Source organism: Gloeophyllum trabeum (assembly GCF_000344685.1).
Source record: "Gloeophyllum trabeum ATCC 11539 unplaced genomic scaffold GLOTRscaffold_00005, whole genome shotgun sequence".
In the NCBI taxonomy this organism is placed as follows: Eukaryota; Fungi; Basidiomycota; class Agaricomycetes; order Gloeophyllales; family Gloeophyllaceae; genus Gloeophyllum; species Gloeophyllum trabeum.
In genome coordinates, this window is record NW_006920414.1 from 1,641,484 (window position 1) to 1,654,411 (window position 12,928).

The 12,928-nt window shown below is 52.5% G+C and overlaps 1 protein-coding gene and 1 non-coding gene across 2 annotated transcripts; both read right to left on the reverse strand.

The window, feature by feature from the left end:
• Positions 1–1,733: 1,733 nt before the first annotated feature.
• Positions 1,734–1,817, reverse strand: GLOTRDRAFT_t65. Its single transcript has one exon. It is a non-coding gene; the product is annotated as a tRNA-Pro (tRNA).
• A 61-nt stretch (positions 1,818–1,878) lies between these two features.
• On the reverse strand, positions 1,879–10,675 carry GLOTRDRAFT_115772 (FAT-domain-containing protein; the record flags this gene model as incomplete). Its single annotated transcript, XM_007867089.1, has 30 exons — positions 1,879–2,007; positions 2,061–2,253; positions 2,310–2,402; positions 2,454–2,616; positions 2,673–3,026; positions 3,081–3,328; positions 3,384–3,521; positions 3,574–3,679; positions 3,736–3,873; positions 3,923–4,078; positions 4,127–4,491; positions 4,549–4,738; positions 4,799–5,077; positions 5,129–5,306; positions 5,355–5,465; positions 5,514–6,259; positions 6,312–6,597; positions 6,653–6,756; positions 6,813–7,430; positions 7,483–7,719; positions 7,778–8,222; positions 8,280–8,517; positions 8,570–8,770; positions 8,822–8,894; positions 9,105–9,306; positions 9,357–9,459; positions 9,523–9,724; positions 9,789–10,330; positions 10,379–10,511; positions 10,562–10,675. 30 exons carry the CDS (start codon positions 10,673–10,675, stop codon positions 1,992–1,994), a joined length of 6,972 nt encoding a protein of 2,323 aa, XP_007865280.1. The 3' UTR covers positions 1,879–1,991.
• Between the last annotated feature and the right edge of the window lie 2,253 nt (positions 10,676–12,928).

The following is a 12,928-nucleotide window of genomic DNA, read 5'->3' on the forward strand; positions in this document are numbered from 1 at the left end:
CGCCCGGTTGGAGCAGCAATGGAAGCAGTTATTTATAGCACGTTCTTGCCGCGGAGGCAATATATAGGATTTGTGGCATGCAGGGGGGATCTTGGGTGAATCTGCTTCAAACAACGATCGTCTTCTAGCTGCATGTGCATGAAGGGTTATCGATATTGGTGCTGGAGGGACTTCGTGCTACCACTCAGGCTGAACAAGAGGACTAGGGCATTGTTGGCATAGTGAAGGTCAAGTTCGACCGTCAGGATGCACACAGCGCCCTACACTTTTGTTATTCATCGCCGCTGCCACGATTAGAATTTCCCACTCGTCACTTGTGAAATTACTAGTGTAACTCTCTACCCGAGCTGCTGGTATTACTGCTGCTACGTTGCTCTGCGAGTCGGCGCGGCCTTGCATGAGGCTGAACTGCGGTCTGCTTCCATTTCAAGCTCTGGAAATCAATTGTTAAGTGCAACCATGCATCTGAGTCCATACTAATCGCGGATGCGCGGACATAATCACGGTGACGAAGGTGCGAGCTGAACAGTTCCGAAGGTACCGACGACGGGCTTCAACGTGACACTCATCTCTGCAGAATTTGGCGAGGATCCTTGACTGGCATAGGCGGGTTCCCAGCGGCTCCCGTGCAATCTCACGATCTTGTAGTGCTCTGATAGAGTGCTGCAATAACGGTTCAACCAAAGAACACCGTACGGCTAGGGCTGGGCAAGCAATGGCGATGCGCGCGTCTCTCCTCTGCGATGATACTCAGGGAAATCTTGCGTACTGAGATATAGCACTCATCACGTTTCCCAGCGTCGTCCCGGAACCATGAACTGGGGCCGCGCTCCCATGATCGCCCAGGCACTTCCTCGCAGATACAGTCCTTGGCTGTCGCGGTGACTCTCAAGCCACCGATCCTGCCACTCGGAATCAACGAACGAAGCTATTCAAGGTAAATGTTTGTATCGTGGTCACTGGACTGACTCGATGTAGTGACAGCACCGCCGCACCGAAGGAGCTGGACATCTGTCGATCCCATTGTCCGCAGTTGTTCCATTCGAGGGACAGCAAGTCCTGAAGGCCTCAGCGCTCACCAATACTTAAAGTTTGACAACGGTCCCCTGTTCCCCCGACGCAGTGGCGTCGACTCAGGGTCTTCGACGTCGATGTATTGCAGCATGCTGATCCGCTTACAGATCTTTGAATCGCGATCGGTGGATGTTCCGCTGAGCCTCGCAAGTACCCCTTAATCAGGAGAAGGAGAGGACGCTCATCGCATCCATATACAAGTATCGACAGTCGTATTGGCGTTGCTTTTGAGGGCGCCCTCGCCATCATGTGATGAACATATTCCATTCTTATATCCCCTCAAGCGGCTTTGACCCGAACGACTAGTCCTGTCGAGCCGCTGTAAGTGGAGCCACAGGAAGTGTAGGAGAATATCCCTCAGCGATTTGCACACTCCCGGCCAAATCTGGTCAAATCGGTACTGGCTTCGCCGCTTCGGTGGCCTTCCGCGCTCTTCGTATCTGACTGGGGGAGTAGTCGGTGCAGTAGAGCGGTACTTCTGAGTAAAATTGAAGAGTGCTCCACCAAATCACCAGAAACACCGAAATTGTCATATAAGAAGAGACAAAGGCTCCTCGAAACGTCTCGTTAGCAACATTTCAATGATGCTTAAACGATTCTGAGCGACGTTAGGAACCTAGTTCCAAAATGACATCGGTTGAAATTGAAAAAGACAATTAGGGCCTGGCCGGGAATTGAACCCGGGACCTCCTCCAAATGGCTGAGTACCCTAAGAAGGAATCATACTACTAGACCACCAGGCCGTTAGTCTGTGTTCCCTATTTACCATCATCATCAGTGTGCACTGCATTCCCCCATGGTGTTCCGGGATAGCATGAGCTGCAATGGCAAATGCGAGATGGAAACATCCCTATTACCGCCCATAATGGATATATAAACTACAAAAGTATAATACAATAAGGCACAGTGTCCGTAGTTTACCAGAATGCACACCTGAAGTCATAGTCAGATGGAGCTGTAATGGTAGCGGAGACCTCGATACTCACCAACCAGAAAAACATTGGCATAAGTTTTCCAACGATGTAGCTTGTAGGATTAATTTCTCTACTTGCTGCTGGACGGTGAGTACAACATCAGGGTTGAAGTCTCGTCCCGTGAGCTTGTGTTGAACCCGATTATATACAGCGAGCGCCCGCTCATTCCGGACTTCCTGCTTCGCGCCAGGGTCGCCCAGAGCTTCTGTGAAAGGCGCACAAAAGTCAGACCTACTTTGTCTCGGTAGTCAGACTACTCACCGTTGAAAATGTCGTTCTCATCCGCTTTGAGTTTACGTGTCGGACCCTGCGCGTAAGCCGCGACGCGTTGTAATTCGGCAGCTCGAACAGGATCTGATGACAGGAATTAGCCCTGTACACGGACGAAGATGAGATATTACATACCCTCGCCGCGACGAGCATCAGTATCATGTTGCATGAGCCTCCAATTGATAAGAGGGTCGTAGACGAAAGCCTCCAACACAGCCATGAGAGATTCCTTATTGTCTCGCAGTACACCCATGGTGATTTCGCAAGTATTGCGGAAACTTCCCTCAATACCGCTCACCTGAGGAGCAACGTCAATAAACATACACTCTGAGGAATGATCTGGGATAGAATTACCTCCATGGCGTGGGTAAGCATTCGAGTTAATCGGAAGGGGATCTTTTCGGGGAATTTCTCGCGGTGCATAGCGACTTCGAAGCAATCGCCGAAGTCAATGTGAACGACCTTCCCGGTCTTACGCTCGAGGAGTATATTTGATGGGTGACGATCGCCTAAGCCTAGGATGTGGCCGACCATACTATTCACCGCCAGTGACCTTGTGTACGTGGCACGTCTTTCCAACCAATGTTCAGAATTGGCACTCTTGAGCCACAGTACGCGGTACAGATCTTGACCCGTGGTGTTCTCGAGAGCATATTCGAATACCTCGACTTTCTGGAGCAAGATGAGATTTTCGTAGTCGGGGGCCATCTAAATATATGCGAGTCAATATGTCATAAGCAGCAGGGCTGAGGAAAATGGTACCTGTAACATGAGGCGATACTCTATGTTAAGTAAAACCTTTCGCGACTCGCGATAATCTTTGACCAAGACGTGAAGAGTGTCGCTATCCTGCACCCAGCCACCAAGTCCAGCATTAGGCGCCAAAGGTATGACCGGGTAGCATTGGATATGAAGACGCCGCTTGTAGCTGTTCGTATCCACAGAGAGCAACGTGTTAACCAGACTGAACAGCTGCATAACCCTCTCGTCCTGCCGAAGATCCTCGTGGCCTTCGGAGCGAGAAGTCAGCACCTTTGACCACACTCTTCCACGCGAGGAACAGACCTTTGAGGACATATAGATAGTCGCGACCGTCGCTTCCTCTCAGAGAGAATCGACGAGGACGCTGTTTGGAAGATATGACTGTGAATTTACTGGAGAAGCTGACGATCGTGATAATGGGTCGCCCGCTTTGATAGGTTCCTGGTATGCACTTAAGCTTTCCCGGTTACACAGCGACGAAGCAAGATATTACCTGGGACTGCAAGATCTAGGTTACGCGCTTTTAGGAGTTCGGGGGAAACGTATTGCAGGTCAAGAGTAGTTAGCTGTGGTAACTGCTTCTCGATCTTCTTGAATACCTGCAACGACGGTGAGAAATATTATACTCGGAAGGATGTGGAAATGCGTTACTAACTCCATAATAGATATCCCAAGCTTTATCCAACTCGGCAGGATCCCCGTATACCCTATACCGTCGGCATGCCTCACGTGCTTCATGTAGATCTCGACCGAAGACTTGGGCGAAAGAAGTCTCGCGTGCTGTTGTAGGGCCCTGGAGATTCTTTCAGAATATGTCAAAGGTTCGGGGGGACGTGGCGCACGGCTTCCAACATATCATGCAATGGCTCCAAAGCAGCAATCATACCCTCTGGGTCCTTATCCGTGAAGTACAGTCGCGAGGCTTCTTCCAGGCCCTCGTGCCATAATTCGTGCCATAAGATCGCTACCCTTATGAGCTCCTGGCTAACGAGCAAAGCCTACCAGATATGAGTCCGTTAACAACGCCGACAGTAACTACAACTCACCTGTTCGACGATGGTAGAGCTATGCTCGCGCATACGGTCCATGATGGCAAGAGCAGCGTTCTTGCGCGATAAACTTGATGATTTCGAAGCAACAGTCAACGGGTAGATTAACGCTTGGGGATGATGTTTTCCAACGTCTGTCAGGAGATTGTTGATGTTCCTGCGGATATTGGCACTCGGCGTCTGGATCCTGGCAATGACCTGCGGTATGACTTCCAGCCACGTGTCGACTTCCACAGTTGCGAATCCACTGCCCATGGCATGACTAACATCGTCATGCGCACCGTACTTGAACCAAAGGGTCAAGAGCCGCAGCGTGTCTTGCAAAGCGTTCTCATTTCTGAGACCTATCGAGCGGAAGAACCCTGGAGAAGAGCTCATGTAAGTCAATAACTCAGCAACCTATAGTTCACCGATCAAACCTTGGACGGCAGAGACAATATGGGCAACCAGGCCGGTCCCTACGACATCTGTTGTTCTCGTCTCCTCTTGATTTTCCAGATAACCCACGACTTCAAAGTTGGCTAGTGCCCATGTGTGCCAGGCCTTATACCACGTGGAGTCGTAGTGAGTAGCAAGCAGGTATGAGTGCAATATCTCCTTGATGTTCCTCTATTGCGAAGGCCCGGAGAGGTGAGCGCAACGAACGTCAGCAAAGCGAGGGAGACTTACCGATTCCCAGCCATCCTGAGCTTCGGCCTGCCATTGGCCTTGCTTGAAGTAACATCTCGCCAGCAATCTCGATAACTCGTCAAGCTTCTGCTTAGAGACGCCAGGTCGCTGCCCACGTTCACTCGTTTCCAGTTGAAGATCTCTGGCAAGGTTGTTCGTGAATTCGTGCAAGAAGTTGAGACATTCTTCTCGAGCGCCGTTGGCCCACATGAACTTGAGCTGAGCATAAACGACATTCGGTGGTGCCTTGACATGCCGATGATCCCGAAGGAACTGCGGCTAGATGAGACCATCAAGCTTATGCTGCCAATAACGGGAGCTGAGACATACGCGATCAACGGAGTAGAGCGAGTTCAGGGTTTTCTCAGCCAGGACCATTCGGTCTGACTTCCTACATAAATTTGCGAACTTGATCCACATTACGGGATCGTCTTCCGGATTGAGAACAAGGGTCCTAACTTGCAGTATCCGTTGCCAAACCTCGACGTCTGGCTGACAGCCTTGCAGTCTGAGGCACTTCAATTAGACGCTGAGTGCAGGCTAGTAATCGGCGTACCGTTTCATCCAGGTCTTCCGCATAGTCCGCTGGCGATCAGGCTGGTCAGCGTATTGCTTGTACTGGATGATTTCTTCAAGCTCGGATAGCATCTGCGCTCGAACCATCGTACTAGGATTACTCAGTAAATCTGTCAGGCAGCCACTGTAAAGCGCTCACTTGTAAGACCGGCTATAGCTCTCTCCGACGAAGGACGTGAGCTCAGGATCTAGAAGATCGCGAGCCTTCGTGATCTGGGTTAGTGCCTTGGGGAATTGGTTTTGGTGAACACAGAGGATGGCCTTGTAGAATGCGCGATCAGCAGAGTCACTCCTCATCGTCTGAATGTAATCCTCCATCGAATCCCATTCATTCAATGACCACGCAGCGGCAGTTGCCATCGGTGCAATTTCCCGGCGATCCTCGTGGCTTGCATTAGCCCAGTTCTCCTCGACTTGTGCTGCAAGCTGATCCCATTCGCCGAGCGCATGCAGGCACTTCATCTTTCCAATAGCGATATCAGGCGCATCGGGATCTTCTTCCGCCTTCTTCTCGTAGGCGACTAGAGCTTCTTGCCACCGTCCCAATCGTTCGTACCACTCTTCATGCTTGGTTACGTCGTATTGCTCCTTAGCAATCTGCAAAGTTCCCCAAGCCGCGTCATGCTGCTGGAGTTTGGTGTTGATACCTATCAGTGCTTCGATGATAGTAGGGGATGTTTCCGAGAAGAACTCCAGTTCCTTGTAGTGCAGTGCCTTCGCGTAGGCATGATATCTCATAGCATACTCCCCAAGGGTACGGTTTTCTATAGGGAGGGGCTTCTCTTCGTGTTCCATGAATTCGGCCAGGTTCAGCAAACGATGAATCAACTCGGAAGGTGCCGTATTGGATGTGATAGCATACTCAATGGAGCGCACGAGGTCTTCCTGCGACTCTTGTGAGAAAATACGAGTACAAATAAGAAATGAAAACAAATACCTGGTACTGGTCGTAGAGCTCGCTCCAGCAAGAAATAAATGCCGCGTTGAATAGTTCCTTGGCGAGGGGTTGATGAATATCCACAAGGCTCATACATGCCCTAAGTGCGTGAGACGGAGACTCCTTCATGAACTCCACAGACAGTCGGTGCATCCACTCGTTCCAGTCGTCCTTGGTAGAGACTTGCGACACGTCCCAAGCTTGCTTGAGATGTTGTTGGTTCACTGTCATCTTAGATGCTTCCGCAGGCGCGGAGAACTCGGCGGCCTTAGAACTTTCATTCATCCTATATAATGGAACAGTGAGCGGTCTTTGACTAGAGAGGTAGGAGATTGACACACAGAATTTCCAGGACTCCAGCCTCCTGAGGCAGGCGTTCACCGTTTAACAGTTTGGAGATGAGATTCTCGTATTTCGGATGGGTGATGCGATGCTTGACCATGCACTATAACCGAGCATCTTAGACTCTACAGGGATTGCACAGAGGGAGGGTCAACCTACCTTCTTTATCGTGGGCACAAAAATGGCGAAGTCGGAGCCCAACTGCACGACCAGAGAACAAAGCGTATCCATGACTGTCATCCTTAACTCGTTGCTGGCGCTGGCCAGGACGCGATTCAACGGATGAATGATCCGAGATGCGTGGTCAGAGAAGTTGACCTTCCGCGATAAACCGTCGATGGTCTGTATGGCCCGCTTCCGCAGCCCCGTAGGTGCCTCAGGTCGCTCATAGGTCTTCACGATAATTGGAATAACAAGATGAAGATACTCCTCTATGTTAGCCCCAAACGTAAGGAATGCGTCGAATACTTTCATCTGCGTGTTGGATCTCTTGTCGTTTAGTTCGCCATCGAAGACTTTGAGCATGAGAGGCAAGATAGTCGGGAGGAAGGGCTTAAATTCAGCATCCAGAGCTTTACCCAGGGATTCCACCAAGGAAACAATTGGCAGATGCAAGGACGAGTTGTCCCATAGCTCCGTGATCAAGCCAAAGATCTCGGGTGTGTAATTCCGAACGTGCTGCTTGATTATACCCACAAGAATAGCAAGCTGCTGTAGATGGAAGTCTTGAACTCTCGCGGGAGAGATTCTAGTGACTAGTGCAAACGCAGGGATAATCTATAATTTATCTCAGAAAATCAGATCATTGGTGTGAAGGGACATATCTCACTTGAGGCAAGAATGTGACACATTTCAGACCCTGCGTCTTGAATATAGACATGATTGCTTCGATTACGGTATGATGATGACTGCTGAGAGACTGATCCTTGAGCACATTGAGCAATGCATTGATGACCACGGTTTGGTAGTAATCATCAGACGCGGCAGTCGTGTTGCTCTGGGTGAGCGGGATGGCATTAACCGCTGCCACAGACTTCTCGTCTCCTGCTTCATCGCCTGGCCTAGTCTAAACAATTCATGAGAAACCTCGCGCGTAGATCCCTTACCCGTTCTCAGCCACCCACCTTTCGCCGGTACGGATCCAGTGCACCTAGAATACCCAGGACCTTGACAACATCTCTCCTGACATGCGGAGCCTGTTCCGTCTTCAAAATCTTACCCAGCAGCGGGAGAAGTTGCGGATAATCCACGAGTGGAGTTATAACATATCCAGTGCTCGAGCACACTTGACCCAGCGTGCAGATCGCCGCGTCTCGCTTGGCCAACGATGGATCAGACAGTTTGGCAATGATGACTTCCATAAGCTCAGGAACGTGAGGAAGAACATCTTCACCACCAGCGCAAGCCAGCTCCCCGAGACACATGATGACGTTAGCGGCGACGCTCGCGTTCGCATCGTTAGCCTTCTGTAAAAGGACTCTTAACATCGGGACAGCATATGGTTTGATGAGTCGTTGCGTAGCCGCTATGAGAGACGTCAGGAGTCGGGTACATTCCTCTCGGCTTCGGCTGCAGTGAAATCGCCCTTGGTGAGCACAGACAAAGAGAAGGCAGGGTACAACTCACGTTACAGTGGAATACTCCAACTCTGTCAATAGTTGGATAAGCGCTTTCCTCAACGAAGGCATGACATAGGCAGGATTATGCATCGCTAATCGGCCTATGAGCCCAACAGCAATTTCTCGATTTTTGAACACTTCATCGTTGAGCGCGATGAACAACGACCGCACATTCTCTGCTTGTGCCAGATGTTTATCGAAACGTTCATGAAGCGACGACAGCACCGTCTGACGGATGGTCGGATCTATAGACAGCATAAAGTTCACCATGCTACGAGCTATGAGACATCCACGTACCTGGATCAGCGATCCCCACAGTCAGAAGCTTGTCGAGAACGTCGCTGATGACCTCGATGGCATGATTGCTGGCTTGGTAGCAGATGGGGTCGCGAATGAAGAGTCGACAGCACGTCAAAGCAGCCGCCCGCCTGACTTCTGGATGGTCGTCCTCCAAGTACGGCAGGGCGCAAGTGCGCACGAACTCGTTCAATACATGACCTGCATTGCTCGGGTAAGGGAGATATCATGCAACCGGGGCAGCGGACTTACCGCTAAAGTCGAAAGTGCCTAAGGTTGTCAGCGCCAACGTGATAAGTTCTGGGGTTTTTGCCGTGCCGGCAGGCTGAGAGTACGTCGATATTAGGGCACACATTATAGCAAACGCCTCCGTACCTGGGCTCCATTCGCATCCTTTGACGCACTCACGTCGCGAACAAGGGAGGGTGGTGCTCCTAGAGGCCTGTAAGGCTGTCCACCGAGGATTTGGGAGAGCATATCCAGCAACCGGTCTAACTGGCTGCATGAGACAGCCACTCCATATGTGGCATCTCACATACGCACCTTGAATAGTCTTCAGAAGCGGGGTTATGTGCCGAGCAATGGCCACAAGCGCCTGTCGCAATGGCTCGCTCAGTCCGCAGCTGAACATCAAATCCAGTTGGTCATGTAGCAACTTGGTCAAGTTGGGCCCGACGGCCGTAGCCAGCATGCCCACGCATTGGAAGAGCGCTTCCTCTGGAGGAGCATTCTTCTTCCTGTGGCATAGATGAGCGCAAGCACATGCGTCGGGCGATCGCCTGCTTACCCTCTATTTTGGAGGCCTTGCTTGATTTGTGCCATAATGGGCTCGAGAAATTGTTTCATCTCGCTTCCAACGGCAGTTGCAACGTGTCCGATAGCGACAAACGCTGCATTAAAGCGCTTCAGTCTCTAATCGACCGAACCAGGGTGGCAATATCACGACGGCATACCAAAAGACCGTTCATTCGGCTTATCCAATTGTGTCAAGAGATGGCTCATGGCTTTGTGGAGGAAGTGTTCGCAGAATGTCTGTGTGTCGTACGACGCGAGAGTGGGAATCAGTGTTATCACCATCTTCCGCACCAGCGCATCTCGGTGTGACCTAAACTTCAAGATCTGTTCCGCAGTATCCAGGAACGTCTCTTTCATGAACTACGAAGCATTTTGTCAGCCCAAATGAACGAGGAATGCGCCGTTTATTGAGACTGTGACGAACCATTCCGCCGTGTAACAGCAGTTCGCGGTAGGTCAGGAGTGACCCATGGATGACCTCCGGCTGGCTCATCTTCAAGCCAAGCTGAGCATCCTGGAAGATCTGCAGGAGATACGGGCTGAAGGTCTGTCTCTCGCGCTGCATCACTATCTCCAGACATGCAGCCAGCAGCTCGGCGGCCCCCTCCCTAACAATCACTCGGGAGTCCCGCAGGGGCACGAGGATCTTATCAAAGACGACCCCAATGTGCGAGTGGAAGTATATCGGGCTGTGCCGTGCGAGCTCCTTCAAGATGAGCACGCCCGCGTAGCGGCCTGGCTCCTGCTTGTCGGACTGGAGTAGCTCGATGGCGGCGGAGACCTCAAATTCCATGAAGCGCTCGCCGAACGCCGCCCCGCCGATTTCTGCTATCTGGCCGAGCGTCTTGGAGGCGGCGAGCATCACGTTGATGTCGGAGTTGGGGAGGAGGAACTTGACATAGTTGTAGAACCGGAAGAGGTTCCTCCGGGATTCGATATCCTCCCCCTCGACATCCAGCAGGTGGTCTAGTGTGGTTAGTACGCGGCCGGAGGGACGAGGGCAAGGTCACACACCGATGGCTGTTATCCCTCCCAACTTCTCCCAGTTATTCTGGCCGTGCACCAGATCGAACAGCCTCCTGTTAATGGTATCGTCCCATACTTTGGCTGCAGCGTCCGAGGACATCTCGGCGACGGTATTCGAGACCTGTACATGGTGCGTAAGTACTGCAATGCGCAATGCATGTGAGAACGTACATAGCGTCGCAATTCCTTCGCGGCCTGTAACCGGACATCCGCGCTGCGCGACTTGAGATTTTGGAAAATCAGCCCAAGGTCGTCTGCCTGACCTGAAGAAGCGGCAGAGGACATGGCTGAACAGAATAGAGAGCCTTGGCCGCGTAACTGGCGTCTACTGGCGTAGATCGCGTTAGATGAGGCACGTGCAAGACCTGTGTGTCCTTGTGTGTCCACCCCGGTGTGGCGTCTGAGGCTGGTCTATCAAGTCCTCCATGCGGTTGGGTGCCTCTATTTCGCAGCAGTCGCTCTCTATTCCTAGGTTCTATGAAAGTGCATGTGCGTGTATGTGATGCTACTGGATTATCTTACACTACAGCGCGATGGTACCATAAATTGAGCCGCAATCAGGCCTGTATCCAAGTTATTCGTCCTAGTGCCGGGGCCCGGGACTGCATCAAGTCGCAGTAAGTGCACTGCTTTCACCTTCCACCGGGAATGTTGTGGTAAATGATGCTGGTGCTGCTCTGTTCCTAATTCAGTATGGAGGACACCCTAGGACATCCGTTGGACCAGGTCCCGAGTTCAGAGAGTATCACCACAAATCCTCGTGGTGATGCGTACGTTATCTGCCTCATACCAAAGATTCGTCCAGATCCTACTGGAGAAAGGCTTCCGTCAGTAATTGTCTTCTCCGGGCCCACTTTGCGCGAAGCAGGCGGGAAGGGGTGGCGGTCTTATCTTCGATTTGTGGTTTGAGTATCTTCGCATGCGACAAAGTCTCTCCCCATTCTCGTGATATCGCCCGGGCTAAATCCGTCTGCCATCAGATGCCCTTGCTGTCTGCGAGTACGACGACGCAGCCAACGCGGCAGGGATCCGTGGGTCTGGCGATACACATTGAGCCTAGTGCTGCCAAGTTGTGGGATGTCAGGGGTGCTCGCCGACATCCCCGCGACAACGACAGAAAGCCAGGCACCCGGCGGTCGGTTTGCGGAGCTGCCTGCAGGATCATGCAGGAGTTTTGATGTTTTTCTCTGACGCCAGTTGGGAGGTGTTGTCATGTGATGGTGTCTGCGAGCGTCCGTCAGGACCGGGTCGTCTCATCCGAAACTTGAACGCTCCTGCTGTTTATTCTCCCCGTTTAGAAGAAATAATGACGCAGACTAGTGTACCAGCGCTCCCTGTAATGACGTCCAGAGTAGACAGAACACAAGACAAGAAATGCGCGGTGTTTGAGACAAGCAGCGACGGCTTAGGGAATTACTGCATCAGGCGTTGACGCTGCCGCGCCGGTGTGCCAACCGACTATTATAATCCTGCACCACTCGTCCACCACGCCTGCGCCGTCTGACTACGCCTTCCTCGTCGTCCTCGCCGTCGTCCGCGATGGACAGGCCGCTCGGTCCCCGACAGCCTGCAGACAAACGCACTGCTGCCTACGAATCCATCTTTGGCCGGCCCAGCGCTAACCATCACCAAGCTCCGGGCGCGCCCTACGCTCAGCAGCCTTACCCGAACGCCCCGTATCTGCAGGTCAACAGCGGCCAGCAGGCCTACCAGTACCAGACCCAGCTAGAGCGGCGGCCGTCGTATGTCTCGGCCTACGGTTCTCCCCAAGCTTACCTCCAGCAACCGACTCAACAGCCTCCGTCGGCGTACAGGCAGTCCTATTATCCTGCAGGCCCGTCCCAGCCCCAGCAATACCCTCAGTACCAAGCGTATCCTTATAACGGCGGGTCTGCGTATGCCCAGCCTAGGTCTTTGGCCCCTCCTTCTGTCCATTCTCGTGCCCGGTCGATTGCGAGCTCGAGCCATTCTCACGGGGTAATCGCTCCCCAGCCAGATGAGCCGCCAGACGACAATCTGGAGGCCCTGCAGCGCGCCGGGCTCACTGCTGCCCAAGCGTACCAGGCGCAAGTCTACATGAACGGCCCTCTCGCTCAGCAAGGCACTAACAACCGATACACATACCCGCTCGCGACAGACGGGTCGGCGGCGTCGCAGAACGGGACTGCACCGGAGGGCGTCCCGCGAATACCGGTCAACATCGAAACGGACAACGGGCGGCTAGGAATAGATTGGGCTGCAGATGGGTCGACCGACGAGAGTAGCACCGAGTTGCCTTGGGCACGCACGGATCGCCCCCGTGAGTTTCCTTTCGTCGTACATGATCTGGGGTTACTGAAGTTGCTGATCATACGCAGCAGCTACCTCGTCCTCCTCCCAAGCTAATCAAGGGCCTGTCGCGTCCACTTCATCTCGTCCCTATCCTTTACAGCTGGATACAGCTCTGAAAGCGGCGCCACCCCGACCCACTAGCAGTTCACCTGCGTCGTCGACATTGGTCGACCCTGTGGACCGCGACTCTCGCGAGTCAGGCACTTT